General features: G+C 40.2%; 1 protein-coding gene across 4 annotated transcripts in view; it reads right to left on the reverse strand.

Annotated features, from left to right (window-relative positions):
• Positions 1 to 556: 556 nt before the first annotated feature.
• SI (sucrase-isomaltase) overlaps positions 557 to 20,303 on the reverse strand; it is a 172,594-nt gene continuing 152,847 nt past the window's right edge. For all 4 annotated transcript variants that reach the window (XM_075937869.1, XM_075937870.1, XM_014573793.3 and 1 more), the window contains 11 exons: positions 19,829 to 19,962; positions 19,022 to 19,056; positions 18,801 to 18,917; positions 18,152 to 18,300; positions 16,831 to 16,915; positions 16,665 to 16,721; positions 14,821 to 14,945; positions 14,093 to 14,181; positions 13,215 to 13,264; positions 9,262 to 9,435; positions 557 to 1,128 (listed from right to left, as the gene is read on the reverse strand). In XM_075937869.1, the coding sequence (XP_075793984.1) occupies positions 1,051 to 1,128; positions 9,262 to 9,435; positions 13,215 to 13,264; positions 14,093 to 14,181; positions 14,821 to 14,945; positions 16,665 to 16,721; positions 16,831 to 16,915; positions 18,152 to 18,300; positions 18,801 to 18,917; positions 19,022 to 19,056; positions 19,829 to 19,962 (1,093 nt within the window). In that variant the 3' untranslated portion in view covers positions 557 to 1,050. The remainder of the gene's footprint in view (positions 1,129 to 9,261; positions 9,436 to 13,214; positions 13,265 to 14,092; positions 14,182 to 14,820; positions 14,946 to 16,664; positions 16,722 to 16,830; positions 16,916 to 18,151; positions 18,301 to 18,800; positions 18,918 to 19,021; positions 19,057 to 19,828; positions 19,963 to 20,303) is intronic.

The following is a 20,303-nucleotide window of genomic DNA, read 5'->3' on the forward strand; positions in this document are numbered from 1 at the left end:
TTCTTTAATGGCTATGGACTTCGGGGGTTTTTTTGGAGGGAGGGGGAGTTGCTTTAAAGAGTGTTTGTGCACTTTTCTTGATGTGTTTTCCCACTGTATCTTCATACCAGAAATAGCATGAGAACTGCTATCCTTCTGGTACTTCAAAATGTTCCACACCACTTATAGAAGCAGCTTTGATGTGGTGTTTATTTGAAGCATGTTATGGGAAATGTGTTGGCTTGCCAGCCCAATGCTTTAGTTAAAGGAAAAACAGCAGCAAAAGGTACAATATCCCCCTGAATTGAATTTATGTAATATTAAAAAGGAACCTGATTGGTTCAGATTATTACTGAGAATGGATATATGCTGGGCCCTGAAAACGTGCAGCTGTGTTGACATGGCAGTGTCAACAGACTTTAGCTTGGTTGAAAGCATCAAAAGGGATTTGCAGGTTATAACATCAGCTCTAGATCTGCATTCAGATTAGGTCTTGCCCCATAGACTGGGACATTTAGATTGCACATACTTATTTAAGCCTATTTCAATTAAAAAAGGAAGTTACAGCCAAAATAAATCAGAATTATTTATTTATACAGCTTTATTTTCAATGCACAGTAACTTTATAACTTCAGTTCAGTTGCACCATGTAGGCTAAATTACAATAAAGGTATTGTGTACTGTATAAAATACAATGCATTTTAAAATGGCAGTATAAAGAAAGTTTTAAGTGTGTCATATTATTTTCACTGGCTTTTTCATTTCACATCAATAACATGTAAACATTAAATTCTCTATTACTCAGCAAAAGATCTCAGAGAAATCTTAACCTATGTTTTCACTGTTACATGTATGTTCCAAAATTGGCTCAAACCCATGTAGATACTTCCCTCCTAATTATGTCAGAATCAAAAGGCACAGGCAAAATTACATGTCTTTGTGCAGCATTACCCATAACAGTACCTTTTTATATATTTGTTATTTCTTTATTAATATCTCTGAACATAATAGAACAGCTGATGAAAATATGCCTCTGGAGATGCTTTCAAACTGCCTGTTGTCCATAGACAGTTAATTGCTTGTTGTCCATTTGAGTTGAGTGAATTTTTCCATGCTGAATATTTTGTCAGTAAATTGAATTTGTAATACCTGAAAGTAGAGAAGAGGCCAAAGAAAGAAAACGGCCATGAGTATCACATAAGAAATCACAGTGGAGGAGAACCCAACATTCTTAGAAATCTGGGACTAGAGATCCACAAAGGAATTTAAATGATCAAACCTCCACGCTAGGCACTAAAATCTAAAGTTTAGATCTTCAGACAAATACAGAGTCCCAGCAGAAGGGGTTTTTTGAAAGCCCCGTGCAATTAGATTTCCACTGATAAACTCTCCTCAGTGTCTTCATTTCAATGAGTAAAGTACGTCAAATATTTAAAAATCTATCAGCTAGAATATTCACAGATGTCTCATCTATGTCCCAACAGGATTCTTAAACATTTTCCTGCCTAGCTCACTTGTACCTGGGTCTCCCAAGTCTCACCCAAGTGCCTAAGTCATTCTCACACTTTCTCTGGCCCAGCGATTCTTTATTATACAAAGTGGAATGATATCAACAGGCAAGACTGATCCATGGGGTATTCTGGGGTGAGTTTCTTCCAATGTCTGAGGCACTCAACATGCAGGGGAGGAGGAAATTGACCCTGAGTCTCCCTCATCATAGGTGAGTGACTAACCACTGGCTAAAAGTAGAGGGGATGGGGAACACCACTACTTCGTCCTGCATTTTGCTGAGAAATAATTTAGGGTACATCTACACAGCAGCGTTATTTTGGAATAACTGACATTATTTCGAAATAACATAGCGTGCATCTGTACTACAAGCCGTTATTTTGAAATAATGTCGAGCTGGAGGACTTCTTACTCTAACTCGTGGTAACCCTCATTTCCTCCTCCAACTTCCTGATGTGTAGCCAGCATCAAAAGCAGAATTAAGTTATTTCCATTCAAGCTAGGCAATTTCTGTAGCTTCCATAGCTTAATTCGACTTTAGCCCTGCTGTGTATATGTGCTCTTAGGTAGCTACTTCTTTGATAGTGTTTGGAGCTGAGAATCCTAAGCAGAAGGCAATACCTCCCTCCAACCTGGACTTAAGCACCTAACTCCCTTTTTGGGAAGAGCTAGCTTTCTCCTCAGCATTTCCTATGGGTTAGCTTAGTGGCTCTGTACTCAGTTTACTGGCTTTTTTAGAGACCATTCTTCAGGACCTAACTCTTTCCATGCATTGCATAAGAAGTATAGGTACCTAACTTGAGGCTATAAATTCCACTAGACTGCAGGGTGCCTAAGGCCTTGTCTACACTAGCCCCAGAAGGTCAGCTTAAGGTACACAACTCCATCTACTAAATAATGTAGCTGGAGCCGGCATACCTTAAGCCGAACTTGGTATTGCCTTGACAGTGGGAGATCTTCGCACCCCAAGGAGTACTGGTGCTGACCAGCGGTACTCAGTGTTTGATTTAGCACGCTTTTACTAGACTTGCTAAATTGAACACCAGAAGATTGATCTCCAGAGCATAAGTATAGATGTGGCCTAAATGTCAAGCATTGAGTTCAAATTCCCTTTGTGATACTAGTCTTTAGTCCAATGCAATATGTTTTCAATCAGTCTCCATAGAAGTTATGTCCTTTGAAGTTCATTGCAGGACCTTGGCCTAAAAGACATATGGATACGGAGTGCTATATGTTGTATAAATTAATTATGCTGGAAAAGCCTAGGAAAGGATTGAGACTACAATTTAATAGCATTGTTTTAAGTCTACCTACTTCAAAATTACACATTACTAATAATTTAAACATATTTCCCATTCAAATATCAGCACTAATTATAAGGTGGATAAGGTAATATATTTTATTGGAGCAGCCTCTATTGGTGAAAGAGACAAGCTTTCAAATTATACAGAACTCTTCTCTTGGTCTGCAGAAGAGGTCTTTGTTGCTTGAAACCTTGTCTTTTTCACTCAAGGAAGCTGTTCCAATAAAAGATCTTATCTCATCCATCTTCTCTCTCTAGTATTATGGGACCAATACAACCACAACATTGCAAACAGTGTGATTTATGGCTCAATGTTCAATTTTAGCTAGAAAACTCAGTATGCAATAGCAGTTTCACTGACTTTTCATTTTAAGTGATAAGCAATTTGGAAGATCAGAGTTAGGTTCAGAAGTTGTATCTCTTTCTCCTTAAAGTATTTTAATTTTAAAAAATGACTGCATCATTGTATTCCAGGCTCCTGTACTAGTGCCTGTATTTAATAACACAGTGAGCAAAAACATACATTTGAAAAAGTTTGTCCTACCTGTGTGGAATTCAGTTGTGTCTTATAAGTTATGCACGAGTGAAAGCAGAAATGGGACAAGGAAAGGATAGTCATCCAAGTTCAAAGGTAGGTAGATGATCAAAGATTAAATACAATAAAAGAAATAATTCTATTCAAGTTGAAGATAGGACACTGTAACCTAAATAAATGTTTAGCTTTAATTAAAACTCTTGGAAACTGCCTATGCACTGTGGGTAAATTCTCAAAGTCATGAGAACTTTATTTATTGCTTGAAATATTATATGGGAAGAAAGCGAGAGAGATTAGGTTATCCCTAAAGGATAGGATATCTCAATTTTCATTTGAAAATGTCTCTAGTTATAAAAAAGGTAGAGAGCGGGAAAGATTAGATCCATTTTAAATTACAGTGTAAAGAGTTGGCATGAAAATATTTCGTTTTCTAAAGGTAGTTCAAGAGATGGAAGAGGTATAACCCTTAAAAGCATTTTCTCATGACTGATAGCAGCACAGAATGAACAGAAGGCGGCAAAGGCTGTCAGTGAAAATGAGAAAAGAAGGCGCTGAAAGAGAGCTTAGCTCAGTTGTGAGCGGTATTAAAGGAATCAAATGAAAACCTGTAGAGGAAGCAGGTGCAGCTTGGTATAAATAAACAACAAAACATGCTCCCTAACAGCACTGCATGGAAAACGGCTTTGTGAATACTACACATAAACAAATTAATCTAAGGATAATGAATCCACAATGCATGGAATTATACTTTCTTTTGGTTAATCTGTAAAACGACGAATAGAATTTTAAAAGAAAAAAACAAAATAACTTTGATTCATTTAGTCCCAACTTAAGGAAAACACATAAATGTATTAATTTTTTAAAGAATATATTTATTTTTAAGTGCTTTCCTGAATCAGGGCCTTAAATGGAGGATGTCATTTGAACATAAATACATCCAAATAGGAGGTAGCTATAAATCCTAAACATGTGTTTTAATATTTGAGTCCTGTAGGCGCAGGACTAGATAGGAGCAGAAAAAAGGGAGACAAACTGGGGAGAGAGGTGGGGATTCAGAGAAACAGGAAACGGTGGGGAGTGAGTAGATGGAGGAAAGAGAAACACAGTTCAGTGTTGCGGTGAAGCACACACCCCTACAGAATCCAGAATCAAACTCAGGATTCTCGAGTCCCTACATTTCTATGCTATCAGAAAACAGCCCAGACATCCACTGGCAAAGCATATGCATCATCCACAGTGACTGCTTGACAAAAGAAGACAAGAGCCTATTATTGCTGCAATTACTCTCTGGGGGTACGTCTACACTACAGCGCTAGTTCGAACTAACTTAGTTCGAATTAGTTAATTCGAACTAAGCTAGTTCGAACTAACGCATCTAGAACTAAAAACTAGTTCGAACTAGCGTTTTGCTAGTTCGAACTAGTAAGTCCACATTGAGTGGACTCTGAACAGGGCTTAATGATGGCCGGAAGCAGTGCCGGCAGGGCATAAAAGGAGGACTTAGAGCATGGAGATACTGTCTCAGGCTAGCCGAGGGCTGCGCTTAAAGGGTCCCGACCCCCACCCCGGACACACAGTTCTAAGGGGTGCCCCGCTTGCAAAGAAGTTCTGGCTTGGAGTGCCCTGAGTGCCCACACTGGGCACATCACACCACTCGGCCATCAGCCCGGCTGCACTTGCCGCAGGCTGCCATCTGGGGAGAGGGAGTAATTGGGGGGCTGCAGGAGAGCTTCCACCCCCAGAAGCCCGCAGAGCCAGCCCAGTCCTCCCCATCGGGGGCTCGTACCCCATTCCTCCCTCACCTCCTTCCACTTGCCCTTCCCTAGCCCCCCTTCTTATTGATGTACAAAATAAAGATAACGTTTCTTCCAACATTGACTCTGTCTTTATTGAAAAAAACTGGGGGAGACTGGGAAAAGGAGGTGGGAGAGGGGAAGAGAAAGGCTGGGAGAGGGGAGGGCAACTAACATGATCAGGGGTTGGGAACAGGTCCCAGATGAAGAGAGGCTACAGAGACTGGGACTGTTCAGCTTAGAAAAGAGGAGACGGAGGGGGGACAGGATAGAGGTCTCTAAAAGCAGGGGTTGGGTGGAGAGGGTGCATTCAGAAAAGTTCTTCCTGAGTTCCCCTAAAGAAGGACTAGAGGACACCAAAGGAAAGGAATGGGTAGCAGGCTTGAAACTAGTAAGAGAAAGTTGTTCTTCTTGACAAAGCAAATAGTTAACCTGTGGAACTCCTTGCTGCAGGAGGCTGTGAAGGCTACAACTAGAACAGAGTTTAAAGGGAAGTGAGATCAAGTCATGGAGGTTGGGTCCATGGAGTCCTATTAGCCAGAGGGTAGGAGTGGTGTCCCTGCCCAAAGTTTGTGGAAGGCTGGAGAGGGATGGCACGAGACAAATGGCTTGGTCATTGTCTTCGGTCCATCCCCTCCAGGGTCCCTAGGGTTGGCCGCTGTGGGCAGACAGGCTACTGGGCTAGATGGACCTTTGGTCTGACCCAGGACGGCCATTGTAAGCTCAGGGCTCAGTGTCGGGGGTCTCAGTGGACCCCCTTGATTTTCATGCACACCTGGTCCTGGGTGGCCAGGCTGGCAGCTCTCCTGCCCTAGACGGCCACTTTCCTGTGCCTAGTGCGGAGATCGTGGACGAGGTCCACGATGTCCGCACTAGCCCAGGAAGGTGCCCGCCTCTTGCGGTCCAGGGCAAGCTCCCGGGAGCCGCCAGCCTGGTCCCGGCAAGAGGGGGTGGGCTGGGGGGCATCGGGTGGGTGGCTCTGTGCCGTGCCAGGTGCAGGGTCTGCTAGCTGGGTGCTGGCAGGCTTGCACCTGGCACGGGCACCATAGCCAGCCCGTGCCCCTTTAAGGGGTCCGGGGCCGGGAGGGGGGCATAGAGTTTCCCTGGTGTTGGCCAGAGTGGCCACCAGGGAAACCTGGGGAGGGCTAGCCTCCCACTAGTTCGAACTAAAGGGCTACACAGCCCTTAGTTCGAACTAGCTAGTTCGAACTAGGCGTTAGTCCTCGTAAAATGAGGTTTACCTAGTTCGAACTAAGCGCTCCGCTAGTTCGATTCAAATTCGAACTAGCGAAGCGCTAGTGTAGCGCATAGGAAAGTTAGTTCGAACTAACGTCCGTTAGTTCGAACTAACTTTCTAGTGTAGACATACCCTGAGTTCAAGTAATCTGTTGATCAAAAGGTCCAAGCACTGCTGATGATCAAATTGTGGGTATGTTTACACAGAAATGTTATTTCGGCATAACATCAGTTATGCCGAAATAACATAGTCCGTGTCTACACCATAAACAGTTATTTTGATATAATATCAAAATAATGTCGAGCTGGAGGACTTCTTATTCCAACTCCTGTAACCTTCATTTTATGAGAAGTAAGGGAAGTCAGAGGAAGAGTGTTTTTCCTTGGACCTCCGGTGGCGTAGACAGCGCCAAAAGCATGAATCAGCTATTTCAATTTAAGCTACACAATTGATGTAGCTCAAGTTGTGTAGCTTATTTCAGCTTTAGCCCTGCTGTGTAGACATGCCCAGTGAGTCACATGCTTCCAAATCATGGATTTTCTGGTTTTCCAAATTGGTTATTTGGATATAATATACTAATTTCAAGCAAACAACTATGTTAACCTTCTCTTTATAGAATTTTACCCTCAAACCTTAAGGTTGCAAAGTCCATCCCATCTGTACACATGCTTTATGATGGTCTAAATTATGATCACACATTTTTCCCCACTGGACTCAGTCTCATTCAGTGTACAGGATACACAGTGCTATTGGAATTAATCAGGGATATATAGTGAATGAGACTGCTGTCTGTTAGATCTCTGCATCATTGCAGAAGTTTGAAGGTGTTTAGGCAGGAGACTGCAGGAAGGCAAAGGGCGGTTCTACGGGTAAAGCTGGTGAATGTCATTCTGGAAAAGTGGATTCCATCCCTGTGTCTGGTGCTGAATTTAGGTGCTGGCCATCACCTAATCATTTTCAGTGAGCCACTAAGAGTGTATTCCTCCATTTTGGGGTGGCCAGTATGAGGCACTGGAGCCAGATTCGGAGAAGTGGTGGGCATTCAGAATTGCAACACCTCCAGCGTAGCTGTACTGCCCGCAACTCCCCCTCTCCCCACCCACCTGGCTCACTGGCAGCTGCAGTTGGTTGCATTGTTGTATTCAAGCAGTGTGCATACTCCCATTTAGGAGATGCATCTGCTTGGAAGGGATGGGGGTACAGCAGTGGGCAATATAGCCATGCCAGAGGAGCCGTTGGTGCAGAACACTAGCTCCTATGAGCTGCAGCTCCATACTTTGTTCCTTCACTACTACAGTTCATGGGAAAGGCCTGCTGTTCCGCAGAGACCAACTGATATCTGCAGCTATCTGCAGCCATGGATATACATTTGTATCTGTGTAGGGCTGTATATAACCCACAAAATGTCTATGATACTGGGCACTGAGATACCATGGTGAGAGTACCACAGAAATGCCATGTTATTTTGAAATAAGCTTATTCCTCTTCACAAGCAGGAGTTATTATTTCAAAATAACAAGCCCATTATTTTGAAATAACAGGGTTGGTAGTGTGGACACTCGCCTTGTTATTTTGAAATAACAAGATATGCCCTAAGTGATTGTGTAATTAAAGACTGTATTGTAATGCAAATGAACAAGGTAGCTGAATTAAGATTGTGGAAGCAGCCTTGATTCTGGCATTTCTGTTAACATTCCTTTAATGTAGTTTTTTTGAGATGTAATGTATTATTTAAGTCATGATGCTATGCTTAGGAGTACGCAAAATACAAACAGACAGTGTCTGCCTGGAAGAGCTTATCTGCACTGCCTAAGCATAACAGGGAGGTTTATCAATGCAGTTTCAATCTAAAATGAATATGTTTATGGCTTGGGTTTATATCCAGCACTTTACAATATTGGAACTTACATTAAGATTCCTAAATTAAAAATAGGCATAAAAGCATATAAAGGTTGAACCTCTCTAGTCCAGCACCCTCAGGATCTGACCAGTGCTGAACCAGAGAATTTGCTGAACCACTGTCTAGCAGCATTACCAACATTTCCTTTGTATACAGGGCTCTTAGAAGACATTTGGGGTGCATCCACATTGCAGGGCTTAACTCGAAATAATCTGTGCTAATTGAGGGCACATCTAGACGTTTTAATTTTGAATGAGGATATGCAAATTCCCAAGGAATTTGCATATCTTCTTCTGATTGCTTTTTTGAAAGCGGGTCTTTTGAAAATGAAAGTAGTCTGGATACATTTTTTTTGGAAAAAAACACCTTTTTCGAAAAATTGCGTAAACCTCCTTTTTTTTAGGAAGAGCAGTTTTTCGAAAAAGGATTTTCTTCCCCTTTCCTCTTTTGAAATTAAAGCATAATCTAGATGTGCCTTGAGTTACTTCAATTGCGTATCTTATTTCGAAATAGCTTATTTCAAAATAGGGAGCATCTACACAGCACTTACTTTGAAATAGAGCGGTCTTCCTCCCACTTCCCTTAGTCCTCGTACAATGAGGGTTACAGGAGTCAGAGTAAGAAGTTCTCCAACTTGCCAGTATTTTGACACCATTTAGAAATAACTGCCTGCTGTGTAGATGCAGACTAATTTATTTCAGAATAGCACTAGTTATTTCAAAATAATGTTGCAGTGTAGATGTACCCTTAGGTTAAATAAGAGCTAAATAACAGTACAGAACACTGAAAACCAGGACTGGTAGCTGTGAACAACCTTTATGGGACCTTGGGAAATTTGGCCAAACCCATAATAAGTGAACATCTGGCTAACTAAAATCATGCCAGATCATGGATGTTGACAGAGAAGAGAATGCCGGTCTAGAGAGGTTCAGCCTGTACTAAAAAGAAAGGGTTTATTAATAAACTTTAGAATTTTTATTTTAACCAAAATATTTGTTCACCTACCTGATTTCCTTGGTCAGTGCTGAAGTTAGTAATCATGTGAGTTTGTCCATCATAAATGACAGTAACATTTGTAACCTGTTGGCTTCCTATTCCCCAGATGTTCATATAGCCAAATTTCAATGGATTGGTGTTAGTTAGGAAGTTGTTGTGTGCCACAGTGATATTAACAGTATTCTGAAAAAATGGACAAACATTCAAAAGAAAAATCAAATGTAGCAATATCAGAACAGTTATACATAGAGGCTGTGTCTAGACTGCATACCTTTTCCGTAAAAGGGATGCAAATTAGACACATCGCAATTGCAAATGAAGCGGGGATTTAAATCCCTCCCGCTTCATTTGCATAAACGTGGCTGCCGCTTTTTTCCGGCTCGTAGCTTTGCCGGAAAAAAGCGCCAGTCTAGATAGGGATCTTTTGGAAAAGGCTTTATTTTCCAAAAGATCCCCTATTTCCTCTTAAAATAAGGAATAAGGGATCTTTCAGAAAAGGCTTTATTTTCCGAAAGATCCTCGTCTAGACTGGAGCTTTTTTCCGGCAAAGCTCCGAGCCGGAAAAAAGCGGCAGCCATGTTTATGCAAATGAAGCGGGGGGATTTAAATCCCCGCTTCATTTGCAATTGTGATGTGTCTAATTTGCATCCCTTTTACGGAAAAGGGATGCAGTCTAGACACAGCCAGATAGTATCTTCCAAAGAGAGTAATATACAGCAATTTAATCCAAGCATCCAGGGAGCATGGGCCAAATTCACACCTAGAGCAATTTCATTGCCAAACAGAAGAGGATCTACTGATTTCATTTCTGATTTGGCCCTCTGTAGCACAACCCTTATTTAAGATGCAGAAACCAGAGTTGACAGATAAATTCACAATCCCATAATTAATTCTAATGTTTATTTATCCTTATTTACTTGGCTAATAGCAGATTTTAAAAAGAAATGGAGTATTTCAGCCATCAGAGTTATCTCCATTCTATTCGCTTCTCATTCTTCTTTCCTTCCATCTGGACACATTTTCACTAGGTGCTTTAATAAAGTGACGGCAGCCTTCCAGTATTTCTTTACAAAATGTGCTTATAGCATGTAAAATATTTTGTGTGGCCAGGCAATAATATGAACTTATAGAAAAGGCAGCCTTTTGAGTACATTGTTCCTGGCATACAACAAAAAAAATTGTTTCTGCTGTAGTTTGCAAAAACTTCACATTCACCCTATTACTCTGATTTTTCATTTTTCCAAGCAAGTTTAAGACAGGCATGGTATTATCCTTGGCCATTCTCTTTGTCCTTTTCCCAACTCTAATGGCTTCATTCTTAAATAAAGGAGCTACTGTGCAAGTTCTTCATTGGGATCACGCACAGTCCCATAAAGCTACTCCAGCAGACACCTGATGGGAGGACTAGAGATCATGTATCCTACTACACATGAACATAAAATATTTGTTTCCTAGAAGGACAGTTCCTCCCAAGACTGAGCTATTCTTTCTGAATGTTCCAATACAAACTTCCCAGTAGGGGTGTCAATGTGTAGTCAGCTACATGATTAATCCCAATAGGCCTGACTTATCCTGTCGATGACATGCACTCCCACAACCCCTTGTTGCCTCTATATCAGAGGCAGTAAGAGGCGGGGTTGTAAGGGAACCAGTGCCCATGAGAAACTTGCTTAAAAGCCAGCTCCCCATGAATACCAGATCTGCCTGAGGGGGGCAGGAGAGAGCTGAGATGTGTGGGGAACCAGTTTTCAAGCCAGCTGCCCACCTATATCAGCTCCTGTGTACCTGCCTGCCCCCGCCCCTGCTGCCTCCTACAGAGGTTGGGGGGGGAGGGGGTGGCCAGCAGGAGACAGTGCTGTGGGGAGCCAGCTTAAAAGCTGATTCCCCACAGCACCAGCTCTGAGGTGCTGCCTTTCCCATCCCCCAGCACTGCTGCTTCTGTTAGAGACAGCGGCATGGTGGGGAGGGAAGCTGCTGCAAAGCAGCTTCTGTCCACAGTGGGCCCTGTCTAAGCTCCCACCATGGCTTCCCTTGCAAACTGGCTCCACCTACCAGGGACTGCCTCCGGGGACTATTGAATAGTCGTGTAACCAATAAGATTTCATGTGGTTACACAACTATACAATTACACCTATATCCCAGATTATTCAATTACATCCCTACTTCCCAGAACAGATCACAAGAGAGTTAAATATATTCCATTCACCGAGGCTTGAAAAAATGCACCACTGGCCAGGCCTGTTGACAGATGGGGTAAAGGAGGCAACTTTGTCAGGGCCCAGCAACTCAAAAGGGCCAGGGAGCTCCTGGCCTCCACCAATGTTACTACAGCAGCGGCCAGAGGCCTGGGCCCTTCAAATTGCTGCTGGATTGCCCACGTGGCACACTCCGGGCAACATTGAGGCTGCCTGAGGGAGGTAGCCTTTCGGGAGTGCAGAGCTGGGCCTCGCTGAGTCTGTCAGCCCCACTGCCACAAGGTACTTGAGAAACTAAATGAAGCAATCTTGGCACTATTAGCAATTATTTTTGAGTATTCATGGAAGATGGGTGGGATGCTAGAGGACTGAAGAAGGAAAAATATATCTTTTACAAAGGGAACAAGGGGGACTTGGAGAATTATGGACCAGTCAGTCTCACTTCAATGCCTGTCAAAGTCAAATCTTGCCAAACCAACCTATTTTCCTTCTTTGATAAGGTTGTTGCTCTTGTGGAAGGAGCAAAGCAGCAGAAGTAATAGAGCTTGATTTTAATATTGCTTTTGACACAGTCCTCCATGACAGTCTCATAAGCTAGCTAGGGAAATGTGGTCCTGATGAAAAATTGCAATGTGGGTGCAAAACTTGCATCAGTGGTTTGCTCCCAAAGAGGAGGATGGACCTAGTGGGGTTCTACAGAAGTCCGTGGTATTCAACATTTTCATTAATAACTTCGTGTCATCCACAAGTTTTATTAGCATTCTCTCCACTGCATTATCCAAGTTGGAAAGAGTTGAAAGTATTTTTGATGACAGGATTAGGATTCAAAGTGACCTTGACAAATTAGAGAATTGGTCTGAATTGAACAGGATGAAATCCAATGATGACAAGTGCAGAGTGCTGCACTTAGGAAGGGGGAAAAAATCAATCACACAAATATAAAATGGACAATAACTAACTAGGCAGTAATACCACTGAAAATGATCTAGGGGAATAGTGGATCTCAAGTTGAATACGAATCAATAGTATGATGTACCACTATAAAGCCTAAACCATTCTGGGGGCATATTAATAGGAGTGTTATATTTAAAACACAGGAAGTAATTGCACTGTTCTTGGCACCAAGGAGGCTTTAACTGGCATACTGTGTGTGGTTTCCAGGTGCCACATTGTAAGATGTGAACAAATTAGAGAGAGTCCAGAGGAGAGCAACACAAACAATAACAATTTTACAAAATATGAACTACGAGGAAAGGTGAAAGAAAAACAGGGCATATTTAATCTTGGCAAAAGAAAACGGAGGTGCAGCTTGATAACAGTTGAAGGCTGTTATAAAGAGGACAGTGATTGTTCCTCATGCCCACTGAAAGGAGGACTGCAGGCTTAACCTGCAGTAAGAGATGTAGGGTAGATATTAGGAAAAGAATAAGTACTGAAATATGCTTCCAAAGGAGAATCCCCATTTTTGGAGGTTTTTAAGAACAAGTGAGACATACATCTGTGAGGGATGGTTTGGAGAAATTTGGTCTTGCCACTTCATGGAAGGCTGGATTGGATGACCTCTCTAGGTCACTTCCAGATCTACATTTCTATGGTATAATCAGTGTTGGGGAATGTTGCAATGAATTATATGAATAAAATGGGAAATAATTAAATGGGGGAAAAGACTAAATGTAGATATAATTTTAAATAAAATTACAGAATCTTGAAAAATGTTAATTGAGTGGTAGAAAAACTTCAAAATGACAAAAATATATACATACATACCTGGTTTGCTGCAAATCTTGCTAAGAAATAATTACCATTTTCATATGTATCTATTAAGAAGAAAAAAATCAGTAGAATGAAATCTAGTCTGTTACAAAAAAAAGATAAAATAACATTCATACAGTTACACTTTTACAAAACCAATCCCCTTTCCAAATTTTTGTTTGCTGTTTTCAGTTTAAGCATTACAATCAAATGATTACATACCATCTCTCATGGTTCTCATATTTCTATAAATAACAGTTAATTAGTATTATGCAATTAGTATACACATTTGTTCGAAGTTAGAAGTATCATATTTCAGTTGATAGACCTAAAATTATGCATATATTTTTAAAAGAAACATGTTTTAAATAAGGAAATAATGACATCTAACTGTCCTTCGGGGTTTTGGGTAATTAATTATTTCAAATTAGAGTAAAGAATCCTCCTGGTAAAATACATAAGAATAAGCTACAAATATAGGTGATAACTAATTGGTGGGTGGATAGCTCCTTACACTTACCTGTCTTAGGCATATACGCAGGACTGGGTACAAACTAGCTCTACATTTATATACCAGAACTAAGCAACATAATCCTGGCCATGCAGCCCTATTGGTGAATAGTGGTACTCTGCATTCTCTGACCATTTTGGGTTAGCAAATAGCCTGAAGGCTGTTTTAAAGTGTTGTCCATTTGAAAAGCCAAGAATCAGGCACAGGAAGAAGGGGGCAGGAAACCACCTATATTCCTGACATCAGACACTTCTGAATAGATGGCCCATAATACGTGAACCATCTTGGTTTAAAAAACCAGCTTGGTCCTGGTCCTGTTTCTCCTTTATTCTGTCATTTGCATGAGTGGAGCCCATCCTGTACCAAAAGTGATCACACTTACCAATGCTTTTTCCATCATCCCAGAAAAGCTGTCCTTGTGAAACCCCATTGACATCCAAAGCCACAGTAAGCCCCATAAAATTCTGTCGGCTACAAAAATAAAAAGGAGGCCAGAAAACACATTCATTTTCCTTCTTTCATTGGAGCCACAGATGTACATATTGTGACAACTGAAAGTTGACTTCTTAACTCCCTGGTGTACACTCACAAGTACAATTTTCAGTACATCATCAAACTGAACAGACGCTGTGTACTTAAAAAGAAGTAGCAATATAACTCTCAATTTAGAACTAGTTCTTGTCAACTCTTATTCCAAGCTCAGAATTATAAAGAAATACAATAAAGAACAAACAAACTGGGAGCTTATGCAGTCTTTGTTCTGCATGAAAACTCTCTTAAATATCAGTGGTTTTTACATTATTGGAAGCATGGGAGTGCTCCGTGTGTCCTTTAAAGAGGAAAACATACTGTAAAATAAGGAAACATACACGTTTTTTCTTACAGTATTATTACTAATTAGGGTACAACAGACAATAATAATTTCATCCATAACACTGAGGTGTCAAAAGCTGAGTAAGTAAATGTCACTCACTTTCCAAGTTACAAATTAACAGCCTACTTCTAATTTCTACACTGAAAATTGTTAATATAGTGTAAAATATTAGCATTGTTTTACATAAATTACTATACAATTGTTTTAAGGAGAACACTTCGATTTACTTCATTTACCTTTGATTGGTATGAATACCAGGTTCTTGCCAGGGGATAATGTAACCACCCCGGATATGAAGATTGATGTGCTCAAGAGGTGCCTGCAAAATCTGGAATTGTCCCCTTTTTTCAAGTTCTTTTCCCTATAAAGGAAGGGTTGTTTTTTTAAATAGAAAAGCACAAAGAATGGCTGTGTCTACATTGGCACCCCTTTCGGGAAAAGGGATGCTAATGTAGACTTTGGAATAGGCAAATCCGCGGGGGATTTAAATATCCCCCGCGGCATTTGCATTAACATGGCTGCCGCTTTTTTCTGGCTTGGAGAAAAGCTGGAGAAAAGCGCCAGTCTAGACGTTATTCTCTGGAAAATAAAGCCTTTTCCGGAGGATCTCTTATTCCTACTTTATTTTCCAGAGAATAATGTCTAGACTGGCGCTTTTCTCCGGCTTTTCTCCAAGCCGGAAAAAAGCGGCAGCCATGTTAATGCAAATGCCGTGGGGGATATTTAAATCCCCCGCGGATTTGCCTATTCCAGAGTCTACATTAGCATCCCTTTTCTGGAAGGGATGCCAGTGTAGACGTAGCCAACCTGTTGAGTGAAATTTTGCTTTCAAACATACATCTCTCTCCTCCCTAAAAAAAAATCTAATGTTGCAAATGCACATCATTTTACACAATTAACTCATAGAAACATTAGTTGAAATCCATAAAGATGGCTATTTCCAAATCCATATTATGCCATGTTAATAAACTATGCTACATTTTAAGTAAAATATCTGATTCATGTGCTACATCACAAGGAGTGCTATACTTTGGTTACAGGTTGATTTTGCTTTCTTTGTTTTATTGTTTGTTTTTGAACTTTTCTTGTGCTGTAGTTGCAAAACATCAACAGTTCAGAGGGGAAGCATAATGAAGAAACTTAAAATAAATAAAATAAAATGATTGGTATTTAAGGGAAACCAGTCACTTCTGAAACATCTTTGCTTTTCTGCATATTGGAATTTCCATATATTCAGCAGTTCTTTATTTAAAATGGAGACAGCAGAGCTGGTCACATGCCAAAACAAAACATTAGTTGATGAATCAAAGTCTTCTGTTAAAAATGGCAACTGCTGTCAAACAAAATTTGACCAGTCCTAGCTATCACAATTATTTGAGCCTTTCTTAGTTGTGGGTTTTCTATTACTGTGTTTCTCAACCAGTGGTATGAATACCCTTAAGGATATTCGAGAAAAGTCTGGGGGATACGTCAACACAACTGAAATTTGGAGAAAACTGAATTTTTGTGTTAAGTTTTTCAGTGCTTTTATTATCTTTGTATATTTTATACCCCAAAATTGCATTGCCTGCCCAGCTACAATTAAGTTATTTAAATAAATGTGTTGCAATGGTCGAAAAAAAAATTGTGTGTCTGAAAAGTGTAGGTACTGGGGGTACTTATAATTTTTTTAAGTACTTTATAAAAAAAAGGTTGAGAAACATGCTCTATTAGGCTACATCTACAATGTGGAGCTATTTCAGGATACTGCTATTCCGATGTCCCTGTAAACCTCATTTCACAAGGAGCATGAGACCTTTCAGAATAGTGCTCTATTTGGAAATTAACTCAAAATAAGCTACACAATTTGTGTAGCTCCATTATTTCGAGCTCTGGGTGCAGTGTAGATGCACCTAAAAGTAAAGTTTCTTATCTTTTAAAATAACTGGAATAGTACAGACTCACCATGCAAGCTGCTGAGTGCATTATGAGAGGCATAATGTCAATGGAAATGAAAAGAGCACATCATCTTCTCAGCACCTTCTAGGATCTAATTGTTAAGAAAGGCCTATTGTACAGAGAACAATCCTAAATTGCTTACCGTGTAATAATCATACCAGCGTGCATTGGGTATATAAGCATTCACTGTTGTAGCTCCCTGAAACATGAAAATATATTTATGTAAGAATTAAAACTTTAATCAATGTTTATAGTCTATTGCTTTTAAATGTTCATTTCATAAAGAATATAAATATTCAAACACTTACTTCTTCCAATACAGGGCTAATCAGCAATGCTGGACCCCATAAAAACTGTTTGTATATATCCCATGTTGCTTTCTCTTCCACAAACCTAAAAGAGTGAAAACATCATCAATCAGGGCTTAATCTTTTTCATTCAGTCAGGCTAATACTGCCAATCAAAATTAGGAATCTGAGAACCAGAAGTGGTGTTCTTGAAATATTGTCAATCCAACTGGAGCAGGGAGGAAGGAATTTAAGGATGGTCCTTAGTTCTGTGCCAAGTGCCAATGTGATGAGATGGTATTCATTTTCTCTCAAAACAGTTCCTCATGTGGTATGAGATGTTGTCATCAAATGGTTAGAGACAGAATCCAAAAGACAAATCCAATTAATAGACTGTATTACATGCTTTCATTAGAGCAGGTTAAAGGCAAGTATGACATGATTTGGCTTCTTATGTTAGTGGAATTAGAAGAATCAATGTCTCTTTAGTATAGTGATGCCTGCACCTATTGAGCAGATATACATTTCCCAAATACCCTCTTCTCATAATACCCATGCCTATCATCCCTTCATTCACTGTGTGCCACAGATACGAGAATTCACCTAAAGTAAACTTAACAATGTCCAAGTCCTTAGTAATAAAAAATAGTGCAAAAGGCAAATGTAAGCTGATAGATGAGCATCACTCATTTTGTTTTCCACGCTTTATATAGAGTTTTCCTGAACAAGGAGGATATGAGACACTTTAGCAATATAGTACCTCCTTCCCAATATATACAAGAATCTCATGCAGACAGGTTTCTTTGCCCTTAGATCTGCCATAATGGCCCTAAAAACAGTAAGAAATGGATTCCAAAATATTTCCCTATAGTTCCAGGATGAAAAACTTTGGTAGGTTAACTGCTCCTCTGCCACAATGTAACTGTGCTCCTCTGCCACAATGTAACTTCCTACATTAAAAGTACAATTCATCTACATAGGAGACTGCCTCAGGGTATGTCTAGACTGCATCCCTCTGTCGGCAGAGGAATGCAGATTAGGCAGGTCAACATTGCAAATGAAGCAGGGATTTAAATATCCCATGCCTAATTTGCATAAAAATGGCCTTCACGTTTTTCCGGCTCAGCACTTTGTCAGCAAAAAGCGTCAGTCTAGAGGGGGATCTGTCGAGAAATAAAGCCTTTTTCGACAGATCCCTTATGCCTCCTGCAAGGTGGTTTATATCATATAGGTCATAGAGAAAAATCATGTCTGAGGTTTATGACTGGGCAAAGAAGGACTCCTGCTTCATCAAGATTCAGATATTCAATATCAACATTGTGGTCAAACACTTAATACTTACTCATGAAGCAAAGGACGTGTTACAGTGCCACCATAAACATGGGTTTCATGCATTATAGTGTAGAGATAAGGTAACAGTGTGTATCTTGTATTGAGTACATCCCTTGAAATATTTTGAAATCTTTCATCAAATGAAGCAGGGTCTTGCCTCTAAAAACAAAGATAAAACAAGGTTACTATTTCTATTGTAAAATCTCTCTTATATCCACCTTCCTGCCGAAGGAAAATACATATGGGCATACAATAGCAGAAATTGGCTTTACTGACAAACGTTAAAACAAAGAGTTATAGATATTTAGAAACCTGCATATTTACAGAACTCTGATAAACTGAAAATAAAGGATTTATCTTTGTCGGTCCAAATTAAGTCCAAATAAAGCTGATTGTAGCTGAAGTCTGCTCTGCTGCCTTCCTGGGAAATGAAGTCAGCTCCCTTCCAAATGGACACTGAAATTTAGGTTCTGATCGAAGCCCCAGTGAAGTCAATGGGACTGTTTCCACTAATTTCTATGGATGCTCAGTAAGGACTTGGTTTAGGTGAACAAGTGTTTCTTTATTACAGAACATTCCATTGGAAAGGAACTCCAGCTTACGCTATTTGAATTGACAAAACTCAGTGGCTTCTAATTAAGACAAAACCATCAACTCACCATAGTTCCGATCACATTATGATTTCTAGAAAAGGTGTAAAATGATCCAAGCTGCATCCAGCGGGCGCACATTTCATATGTTGTATCATTGAAGAAGCCACAGATATCTGCTCCAATCTAAAAGCATTTAAAAGGCAATTAGATCTGAGTACTGTCAATTATTAAATGGTGTAAATGTAAAAACATTTAGAATAGGAATTCAAACTAGTAACATAACTTACATAGGTAATTCCAAAGAGGCCAAACTCCATTATACCTGCAAAAAATCCAAGAATAAATAAGACAAAATGTTCAGCTTCATCTTTCTCTGTCAGGCTAAATAAGGAGGGATTCTGAAATGGGATCTTATGGGATTCACTGCAGACAAGGATCCTGACTTTGGCCTGCTTTTCTAAGATACAAAACTGTACAATTCCACTTTCTTGCTGTGATATCATCCAAATATACATTCTCTCTAGAGAGTTGCTTTTCTTAGTAGTTTACATGATCACACATCATAAACCTCAGCCCAAGCCCTACAGCTTGGTTGTTTCTAGGAATTTCATAATGGATCAGAGCCTTTTGCTTTTAGCTCCATATATCTAAGAAAGATCCATAGACTGAACCTGATATCCCTACATTGAGGCTAAGCATAAACACCTGATACAATACCACAGTGATTCAGCAAAAATACCACTGCATATTTATACATGGTTCAATAACCAAGTGTCTAGATGACCCAATGGAAGAGAGTTCTGGATCCCTATTAAAGCTCCAGGGATTTGTCACTCTCTTACTGAAACCTTCCCATCTCCCAGTACAAAACCAGCTAGCAATTTCCTCGTATCAATTAGCATCTGCAGAATAGCCAGCATCCCAATGGTTACATAGTGGTTTTCCAAATGTTGATTTTATATTATAAAGCATAGAACTGTGTGCTGTACAGGAAACAAAATTAACTTAAGTGCAGCCACTGTATTTCAACAGATTTTTTCTCCTTTGTCATAGTTTAAAGCTTGAGGGTCATTAAAGTAAGTTACTCCTCATACCAATGATAGATTTTTCAAGCTGGTCCCATCTTGCATAGTTATCACCCAGCCAGTGACCTGCCCATCGTCCACTAGAGGGATATGTTGAACGGGTGATAACAATTCCACGTTCCCCTGTGGCATTGCGGATGGCACTAATATAAAAAATATAAACATACGCACATTAGATGTGCCAATAAGAAGATCTATTTTATAAAATATCTAATTTGGAAACATCAAATGGAGAGATCACATTTCTATGCAGAATACAGTTCTTCATTTCTCAGGTCTTGATGCTACAGCAGTGGTCACCAACCAGTAGATTGGGATCTACTGGTAGATCTTGGAGCCTTTGACAGGTGATCCTGACAGGTTTGGACAGGAGACTATCAAGTTCTAGCACTTCGGCTGCCCCTCTCAGCACTGCTGTGCTGCTCCTGCCCTTTGCCTTGGAATTGTCCCTCTCCTCCATCCGTAGGAGCCTTCTGCTTGCTGT

Source organism: Pelodiscus sinensis, chromosome 10 (assembly GCF_049634645.1).
Source record: "Pelodiscus sinensis isolate JC-2024 chromosome 10, ASM4963464v1, whole genome shotgun sequence".
NCBI classification, from domain to species: domain Eukaryota; kingdom Metazoa; phylum Chordata; order Testudines; family Trionychidae; genus Pelodiscus; species Pelodiscus sinensis.